Raw genomic sequence first — 10,770 nt, forward strand, 5'->3', positions numbered from 1 at the left:
AGTCTTTATGGAAAAGTTTTGGCAAATCTGAGGACGCACTGGTACACGCGCTATGCGCATGATCAACGCGTGTTCATTACATGTCAGCATATAATAAAGAATCCGCTGAACGGTTGCTGCAAATCAGTTTTAACCCCGCTTTCAGAGGAAGGTGTCCAAACTTGTTTTAAAGAGTTTTCTGGGCGAAATCCTTGACTTTATATCAATTTAATTCATATAATTCACTTGTGTGGTGTTAATTTCAGTAAATGAGACGCATGCTATTACATGGAAAAAGAATGAGGAGAACGGCTTTCACCCGGTTGTGTGAATGACGTGAGTAAACACAGCTGATTCTAGGCGCGTGCTGCTTCGAAGAATGTCGCAACACGTAATCGTAATTAACTTCATAATACATGTGCTTTCGCACTGAAAAATATAACGTTCAGTTACATACTACCACGTTTAGTATGAAATGTAGAAAGTAAGAGTTAGTGTAGTATTTTACATTAATTGGTCGCATTCATTAGCGTCTGGAGCTGTTCGTTTGATAGGGGAAAGGTAATCTTTCTGCTTGTTGAGAAAAGGGAAAATGTTTGAGATAGGAATGACTATGAGATCGCTTGGAGCCTTGTATATCTGTAGAGTTTGCATGCACCTTTTCCTTGGTAGTGTAATCGGTCTCAAGGTAGATATTTTTGAGACCACTCAGTTACAGTAGTATAACAACATGAACCTTGTTTTGTTTTATTGTTTGTAGGCCCAATAGCTATCCTGTAGAATAATTTAAACTTACATTAATTTGTCACCATAATGGCTTTAATCAATGGACATGCCAATGGTATCACAGCAAGTGATATTAAGCTGGCAAGGAAAAATGGTGTAATGTCTAATGGTACACATAATGGACTTGATAACAAGAAGCCTATCATTAATTTTAATCCTGGTCCAGCAAAGATTGACCCATCGGTGAGATTATATCCCAGTAATTTGATATTTGTCATAGTGTCATGGACTGCTAACAAAATACTCATGATATTTTCTGAACTTAATAGGTTTTGTTGAGGGCTCAAGCCGAAATCCTTAATTTTCAACAACTTGGGATCAGTGTTATGGGTAAATGTTTGCTGTATTGTTCTTAAGTATTATCTTCTACGGTTGTTTTTGATGCTGTTTTGCATCTCAAGCCTCAACATGTATTCATTTTGCAGAGATGAGTCATAGATCAGCTGATTTTGCTAAAATATTGAATGGAGCTAAAGCTACTTTGACACAACTTCTGTGAGTATTTAACTTTTACCAACTTTTTACAAAGTGAATTTTGACATGAATCCAAAACTCTTTATCAAACTATATGATGCACAAGTTCACTTTAAGGTTTGATTTTATTTCAAAAGTTTATATCACTTTTCGTATTGTAAATGTTTACTGTTTTTTTGGCAGAAACATTCCTGAGAATTACAAGATCCTATTCCTGCAAGGTGGTGCAACAGCCCAGTTCAGTGCAGTGCCTTTGAACCTTCTTCAGAGGTCGCCAAACTGCTCAGCAGACTACATTGTTACTGGAACTTGGTCTGCTAAGGCTGTCAAGGAGGTAAGTTTCAGACAATCATACTTGGCTTCCTGCAAATTTTGTATTAGTCATATGTAAATTCATGTTATATGGTTACATAATGTATGTGTTTCAACATTTTTTTTTACTTTGCAGGCACAGAAATATGGGAAAGTACATATTGTTCATCAACCACTTGAAAAATACTCAAGTAAATAAATTTTTACCAACATCACCTAGCTATGACTCAAAAAATTTGTTGTTGTAATGAATGATGATGTAATATTTCATTGCAAACCTATGTTAGGGGTTCCTGAACAAGAAGAGTTTGATCTTGATCCTGACGCAGCTTATGTGTACTACTGTGACAATGAGACTGTGAATGGTGTTGAGTTTTCCTACGTGCCTGACACAGGAAATGTTCCTCTTGTAGCAGATATGTCTTCAAACATTCTATCGAAACCAGTGGATGTGTCTAAGGTAAACAATAAGTTACATTAGTACCAATCAGAACAACTGTAATTGTAAGCCTTTGGCCTTTGATGACCAATACAATAGTGTAGTAATAATGCGATACAATATTTACCTATTTTTGTGAGAGTTTCCTTTTTTATAAGTACAGTATATACCAGTACTTAGGTTGACAAATTGCCATAAAACCATTTTTTTCTTTATAACCAGTTTGGCATTATTCTTGCCGGAGCTCAAAAAAATATAGGATGTGCTGGTGTCACCTTAGCCATTATACGAGAAGATTTGGTTGGTTACTGCATGAAACAGTGCCCTACAATTCTTGACTACAAAATTCAAATCGGCATGGATTCGCTTTACAACACACCACCAAGTTACAGGTAGTCTAACACTTCTTTTTCTTGACAAACATTTGATCAGCTTCTGTTTTGATACTCTAATTGTTATAAGAACAATACCTGTTACAACAAAAGACACTGACGTTGTTTTTTGTGTAGCATTTACCTCATGGGCTTGGTTCTGGAATGGATACAAAACACTGGTGGCCTTTTGTCGATGGCGAAGAAATGCGTATTGAAATCACAGCTTGTTTACTCAGTCATTAATGAATCGAACGGATTTTATAGGTATATCCCACTTGGTTCTGTTCACCGATCGGTTAATTGTTTTAGCAAACTGCCGTCATACCATGTATGTTTACATGCAGCATGTAACAGCTACGTCGTAGCAATGCGCTTCTGTCGTAACTTCACGATATATTTGTTTACGTTATAGTTGCGCAGTAGAAGATGGCAGCCGAAGTAGAATGAATGTCACATTTCGTATTGATGGTCCAGCTGGCGACTCCGAGCTTGAAAACGCTTTTATCGAAGAGAGCAAAGCAGCTAACATGATTGGTCTAAAGGGCCATAGGTAATAACTTTTTACGTTATTGTTCGGCTGGTTGTTACTAGTTTAGTTTAGAAGGAAGCTCGTTGTAAAAATTAAGGTTCAGACGACTCCTCTTACGTTTTATTGCGTCATATACCTAATACTTTATTTCCTACTCAACGCACGCGTGACGAGAACGGCCACTTTGATATGTGCAATGTGTAAAATACTGTGTTTATTTTTCGACAGATCGGTAGGCGGTATTAGAGCTTCCCTGTACAATGCTGTCACTTTGGAAGAAACACAATTTCTTGTCAATTTGATGATGGATTTTCAACGGCGACATAGTTAGACTGATATTTATTTTGCCAATCTACCGTTTTAGTTTTATTTTAAAACGATCATTAATTTTTTAGATTCGGTGTGCATTCTCTTTCTTTTTGCACTTTATAGGTAATATTCGTCTTTCTTTTATTACACAATCAATTGGATCGATCATGTGCTTTTAAAACCCCGTTTCGACCTCGCCCTAATTTTTCAGATGATTTTAGCCGAAATAAGCTTTACAACATAAAGGATATATCAAATTTAAAGTATTCTTTCACTGATAAAGATATCTGCAAAGGTGTAGTGTTTTAAACAATCACGAACTATAACATTTGTGCTGCTTATTTCCACACCTTTTACTGTTAGTTGTTTCATTTAATCGATACTTTAAATGTTGTCATGTATCATGTTTTTACTTAAGTGCTGTTTTCGACGCTTTATTAGCAAGACGCTGTTCCATGTATGGCTGTCATGTGTTCGATAGTGTTTCCCGTTTGATACATATTGTATATATCGCCATTTACAAGATGTTATTCCGCGCCGTGTCGCCTTTGCTGAAAAATAAAGAGTCAAATTGCATTGAAGCTTCTTTGGCCAAGTTTTTGCGCTCGCGAGTCGTCTAGCGGTAGGTTTATTTCATATCGGCTGGGCAAGCAGTTGTGATATTGCGCTTAGTAGTAAACAGTATTTGTTGTGGCCAATACAGTCTGGTGTACAGAAGACAAGTGGTTTTACTGGTCGCAAATGGACAAACTGTAGATAAAATGCAAGCGTTGCCATAAGCAAATTGAAATGCAAAGAGCTGCAGGTATTTTTGTCGTTTGCTTAACACCAATATAGTTAAAAGCACAGGTGGGAGAAACAACAGTTATAACGAAAGCATTTGTGTACGGTATTTTACAATAAACATCGGCCCATTTCGCATGCACAAATACCAAAAGAGCGCTACTTTTTAAAAAGCATAGGGCGTGTCAAAAAGATAAAGGTTTTAAGTTTTCAGAAAGAGAAAGTTTTCCACCAGTTAAGCATGGTTGACGAGACTTCTTGGAAAGTTCCAAGAATATAACCTCAAAAACAACTTTGAAGTCGCCGTGGACCTTTCTAGTCCTGCCAGCCCCCGCCACACACGTGCTAGCTTAAAACTCTGCAGTGGAAAATTTTAAGTTTTGCTTATGTAATACTGTATAAGGCTTCGGCGGCCGTGCCATAAATAATCTCCTTGAATGTAAGAGCCTTAGAAGTTAAAGATATTTACCGAAGTTCTATATTTATATAAACTTCATACAATTTCAATGGCCAATACTGGATTTCGTTGTTGGTTATGAGATCATTAAAGTTTATAAATTCATATACGTTGTTTTATTTTGGTATTTGTGTGTAGTAATGCACTGTATACAAATAATCGTACGTTATGATAACAAATATGTAAATCTTAGTACTCTAGTGTGGAAACAAAAATAATATTCTACTAAAAGTAATCGCTAAATCCCTGTCATGTTAAAATATGGAGTACAAATGCATCTCTCTTCTGAAATATTACTGTATATATAGGCCTATTGAATAATTTGTAAAGACGTCACGCTTTATGCTCGCAAAACATTTTACAAATATCAAATAATTAAGATAAGCGACAAAAATTAATTTCTTCAATCGAATTGGGTTAGCACCAGCAAGAGCATATGACACATTTCTGCGTTTTTGTGGCTACTCGTATCGGCATGTTTGCCTAGATACGCTTGTTATTATCACAACACCACAGGCAAGTTAAAATTTTCCATAGACTCTTTCTTTTGAGTCACGTGCTTGACCCAAGACTTCTGACAGCAACGCGACGGCCTGAAACTATTTCATCATTCAATGAGTTGTTTCGAATGGATTGTTTCCTCAATGTACAGCTTTTAAAGCTGTGGTTCATTGTTACTGTAACCTTTAACGATTTGAAATGACGATGACGTCACCCAGTATCATTTTTTCAAACTCACGCTGCACACGGAAGCTCAGCAATTTTTCTTAACAGGATTACGGCGAGAGTGAAATTAAAAATCTATTGTATCGATTGAATGAAGTGTGTCAAGCGGTTTACGACTCAAGATAATTCATAAGATCCTAAGACATCAAACAGCATAACACGTTCATGATGAACGCTTTGTTTTGCCACAGATATTTTACAACCGCCACCAAGATGCTGTTTGTAATCAAACTAATAAGTCCTTGTAGAAAAGCGAAAAGAAATGTTTTCGATATCTTAATCAGTTGCTTAAGAATCAAACAACATGCAGCTGTTCCTTAAAAAGACAAAACTGCATGAGTTAGCTGTAACTTAGCGACTTTATGAACAAAACAGAAGCGTCTATGGAAGTGATCGTTTTATCTACCACTGGCTAAACAATTGAAATAAAACACCCGAGAGATGGCGCTCTTGTACAAGGTGCACTAATCCAAACACATAGCAATCAAGCAATTAGTTATTGTTTCCAAAACAGTTGTAGTTTCGGCTTGCAAGATTGTTTGAAAATAGCAATTACTCGAAGTTTTCCGTAACGAAGCTGAAATGATTTCCAAAGGCCTAAGTTCAGCATTTTGTGAAGATCACAAAACTTGTGTTGTGTCATAGTGTAATAGAAATGATGAATTGTTGCATCATGCTTGCTCCTTCACTTTCTACGTCATTGGCTTGACACACACACAAAAACAGCTACCTTCTAAGCTTTAGAAATCATCCTTAACCTAGGAGCTTTTTATTTCAGGATACAATTAACAGGTTGATATAACCTGCCCGTTTCGATACTTTGAAGTATGAGACAAGGTTAACCTAGATAAAAACAAAACTGCATATGAACCATTTGTGGCAACTTAAAAAACTCTTAACATCATTGGATAACTATGTTAAGTCAAAAGTGATTAAACACACCCTTCGGAATTTCCAATTGTTTTTATTTGATAATCAAAGGTAAATCACGTGACTTGAAATTTAAGTGGGCGTGACTTTATTACAATAGAGTTGTTTTGGTCACTTTTACTGCCTAGTGCTTCATGACAAAGGTTAAAAGGTCGGAATGCGCGCAACTGCCAAGGATCAGAACATTTCCTCCGGGAAAGAGGTACTTCAAATGAAGAGAAGACACCATGCGTAATTTATCAATCGCACTCAACGAAAGATTCTGTCACTAGATTGGCATTCTTTAAATAGTCTTCCACACAAATTTAACGCTGACGTAGTTGTGGCTTCTTGTATAAATCATGATGACATTTATGGGCGGCACTTCACACAAGAGTTATTTAAAATATTTTTTTCGGTAAAGCAGGTTTAACTACTATACAAATAAATGCAGTCGGTATAGCAAAAGGTCTCCATTTTATTTGGTTTTACCGTAGTCTGCAATATTGACCCAAAAGTGAACTAAAAGTGTAATAAAGATAAATAGTATAATGCAAGCCACCCTTAAAAGCTAGAGTCTATTTTCTTCATGTTACTCAATTGCGTTACTCATTACTCAGTTACGTTCGTCATATATGTTATTTCTAAAAGCAACAACTTTTACGTGATATTTGGTGATGATGTTTGTGTTTGTCGGAAATGTTAAGTTTGATGAATGTTTATAGAAGCATGATGCTAAGTACGAATTCTCTCAGTATTTTGCTTCTTTTTTTCAATAAGTTTTAATAGTTTTTAATAAAAACCACACAAAGCGTTCCTTGCACTCTCATGAAGTCATGTTTTGGTCTCCTTGCCTAATTTTTGGCTGATTTGAAACATTTTTGCTTTTAAACTGCAAAACTGAAATTTCATGTCAGACACTGCGCCTTAACGTGTTTTGTATTTACATCAGCATTAATAATATGTTTGGAAGACGTTTTTGGCAATATAAATGGTATAATGGAAAACGCGCACGCAAAAACGTTCTCCGAAGTAGGAAGAAACTCGGAAGCTGAGATATATTTTCTCAATTAGATATCATATTTTTGCCAAAGAAAGAAAACAAACACGAACGTGTAAATGATTGACTGGCTATTTCAAAACAATAGGCTAAAAATTAAACAAATAAACGTAAATATAGGAACAACCAAAAAGAAAAACTGCTCATGTAAAACCGTTTCCTACATAATCTGGTGGATTAGCACACAACCGAGTATGACACGCAAAAGCTATATTTGATACTGTACATACGAAAAACGTTGAATCTACAAAAACTGAACTTGTGGTCAAGCAGGGTTACCACTGTGTTTAATTAAAATGAAAGCGCAGGTGGTCTGGCATGTTTGACAGATGACTGTACATGAAAATTTGACCTTTAGCTCAACCTTATTGCGTGACAGCATCAAGTTTTCAGAAGATTTTTAAGTAGGACTTTTACGACCAAAAATAAGCGTAACATACGCTTGGTGGGTTTTGCTTGCGTATTACCACACACTATTCTATTTTCAAGATTTATTTTTTACGTGTTTGATTCCAGGTATTGGTATATTTTGCTTCCGTCTCGTCGTTTTGCTAAACCAGAGATGGTTTTTGGCTAACCACTGCCATTTTGATCCCTTAAATTGGCTGAAATATCAAACTAAATTATCAAAGTAATTTTATTTAAACAATAAATTATTTATAGCTGAATATTATTGTTCAGTGTTCTTTGATTCATAGTAGACATACAGGCGTACTTTTACAAGACCATAGATTTGATTGCTGTCGAAGAGATTTATCATTATACCGATCTCCTAAAAACACTCCATCAAAGAGTCATATTAGTTTTTTAATGAATACTTGGTTTTTATTAATTGTTTATCTAAGGCTAATAGCTTTACCTGTATTCTTAGAAGTTATTTTAGCTGTTGTACAAAACAATAAACAAATGTTGTAGATCACTTTTTTTTGTAACTTTTCTCTGTAAATTACAACGCTTAAATTCATTCAAAATAAACTTTTGTTTTGTTTCCTTTTTTGTGCATGTCCTAATTCTCTCTACATTGTGCATAGTCACGTTGTCGTATTTCTAGTAAGAGGAGTGAACTCTAAAATAAAAAAAATAATCGTAAATGACCCCTGGTAGTTGCGTAGTAATTGTGGTGCCGTCTACAAATACTATGACGTAGGCGTTAAATTCATTACCATGAAACTAACATGGCCGCTTACGGTGGTCGTACAACTTATCTACCTGTAGGCGTTAAAATTTTCTATTTTTAATATTCCACGTATAAGAAGTTGTCTGGTAATTCGCACGCAAAAATTTATCAGATTACATATGATAGTTGGTTTGTGAGACAATTTTCTTGTTATAATAACTACGTGTATACAGACCAGTACGCGGGCATTTGGGTTTGTAGCAAATTTGTCTGAGTGCTTAATGTTGCCAGAAGATTTTCAGAGGTAAAATAGCCAACTATTAGCGGAAATATATTTGAATTTTTTATAACAAAACCGTCTATTATATCGAAAACGCTTACTTATGCGCTAGACTTATATGAGGTATACAAACGGGGCCTATTTAGCATAAAACCTTGATCGTTTAGAGTTTATTTGATGGTTTGGTGACGTGTCTACTTAACACCTGTCAGCAATTGGAAATAAGCAGTTTTATTATTTAAATATGAAAATGTCAGGCAGAGTGACATTTTCAAAAAAGGGCTGTATTAATTTGTCAACGGAGTTCTGATTCAAGTCAGTTTTAGGATCAGTTGGTATGTTTTTATAAGATATCAGGCCCTGATTGAAAAATGGTATAGACAGGAGGAATGGATGTCAAAATTCATGATTATATTGAGAGCGAAATAGACACATCAAAGCTTCGGAAAGCTTTAGATGTGGAATACTACTCCACAAAATGTAATGTTAGCTTCCTACAGTATAACTGTATCTGATTATAGGAAAAAATACAAATATCTTTAAATGTCTAAAACATTATTAACCACCACGTACCGTATATTGAGAACATACGTGATGAAGCATAATAGGGGGAATATTTTGCCGACTTTTTGTGGTAATAGTTTGAAAAGTGACTGGCCCAGGAATGTAAGAGCCTCTTAGCCGGAAAGGATTATTCATCAAAGATTATAATTATTATCGTTATCCGTATGAACACCATTTTCTTGAATTATTTGGCAATTAAACAAGTCATAAAAAAATTTCCAAACTCTTTGCAACCTATAAATATCATACTCAGCTTTAAATAGTGTATTAATAATTATAATTTTAGAAAATTTTTTTCCAACCGTGCGCAACACTTGTGTAATTCAAGGGTGATAACAATAGTCGTCTTACTTCAATCGTTTAGGACTACAGCTTGGACAACACAATAACGCAGTATCATGTGGAAGTGGAAGTGCACGTAAAACTTCAGTTTGTGATGTGAGCAGGAGCAAGCGGTTTTAGAAAGTCGACAAAGCAGCCTACGTGTGGGAACCAGCGATTGATTGAAATGTTTGTGATTTTGTCGGCAATTTTAAGCTGATTTTTGTTGAATGCGGTCGCGCTGAGATCGTGGGAACAAGGGCAGGCTTAAAAGAAAATTTTACTACGAGCAACTTAATGTGAGAGTGTCAAGGAATAACACGTTTGTTTGGAAAAAGCTTCCTAAAGCGCCCGTCAAGAAAAGAGCGAGAGGATTAGTCTAGACTACGAGACGAATGAACTTTTTATCCAGCGGGCAGATATGCTGAATAACAAATGTTTTGTGTAGCAAAGTAGATGACCACGGCACGAACTTTTTAAACGTTTCATGGCTTAGAGAAAAAATTTCTCAAAGCTGATTAGAAGTTACATAAATACAATTTCGACACCAAAGCTGCATAAAATGATTATTAGAACAAGCTTGAAAAAATAATTAATAAATTCGTGGTCATGTTAGTGCCCATTTAAAAATCTTCTGGATGTCTTGCAGACAAATTATACAAAGGGTGTTTAAAACGTGACAAGGGATACTTTGATTAAAAAACTGTCTGTCTTCTTAAAATGTCCTTTTAACAATTGGGCCAGCTGGCTTTTGTCGCGGTTATAGAACATTTAATTGAAACGATTTTAGAATAACTAATTGTAATTTGACTAGACACAACATTTTGCTAAGTTAGTTGTAAGCAGCGTCGTACCGGAAAGTAGAGACACGAGATAACTTTTATAAAAACAAGATACTAATGAATTGATGATGCAGACATGCCTGGTTTGACCCACTCAGAGAGTCAATAAAAATGCAAATATTTTCCAACTGCCGCCATTTTAAAAAGAAGAAAGTATGTTAACGGTTTGAAAAATCAATTTTGTTTGTTTTAAGAAGGTGAGGATTTTCAAAATATTCTTTTCTTCTAAATCACCGTGTTTGTTCATTGAGACGGAATAGTTTGCTTTACAGGATAAAGTTATTGCAGAGGCGAAACAATAAGGTTTAGATAGGATCTGTAAATTTTGATCAGAGCCGTATTTCGGATCACAATCGTCTCTACTTTACGGATCAACATCACCTACGAGTTTGCCGCCAGCAAAAATCCAATAGAACAGGGTAATGTTCTTTGGTAGGCCAAACACATGGATGGCGATTGCGTTAAAAATTCGCGCGTTCCAAGCGGTGGTAGGTTTATCCGGTCGAGAT

At 35.6% G+C, this 10,770-nt stretch overlaps 1 protein-coding gene across 1 annotated transcript; it reads left to right on the plus strand.

The window, feature by feature from the left end:
- Nucleotides 1–714: 714 nt before the first annotated feature.
- LOC143446712 (phosphoserine aminotransferase-like) lies at nt 715–3,783 on the plus strand. Its single transcript, XM_076946472.1, has 10 exons — nt 715–948; nt 1,035–1,095; nt 1,191–1,260; nt 1,423–1,573; nt 1,688–1,742; nt 1,839–2,011; nt 2,213–2,382; nt 2,500–2,628; nt 2,777–2,914; nt 3,122–3,783. Exons 1-10 carry the CDS (start codon nt 793–795, stop codon nt 3,222–3,224), a joined length of 1,206 nt encoding a protein of 401 aa, XP_076802587.1. The 5' UTR covers nt 715–792; the 3' UTR covers nt 3,225–3,783.
- The last annotated feature ends 6,987 nt before the right edge of the window (nt 3,784–10,770 follow it).

The sequence above is a fragment of the Clavelina lepadiformis genome, chromosome 2 (genome assembly GCF_947623445.1).
Source record: "Clavelina lepadiformis chromosome 2, kaClaLepa1.1, whole genome shotgun sequence".
Taxonomy (NCBI): domain Eukaryota; kingdom Metazoa; phylum Chordata; class Ascidiacea; order Aplousobranchia; family Clavelinidae; genus Clavelina; species Clavelina lepadiformis.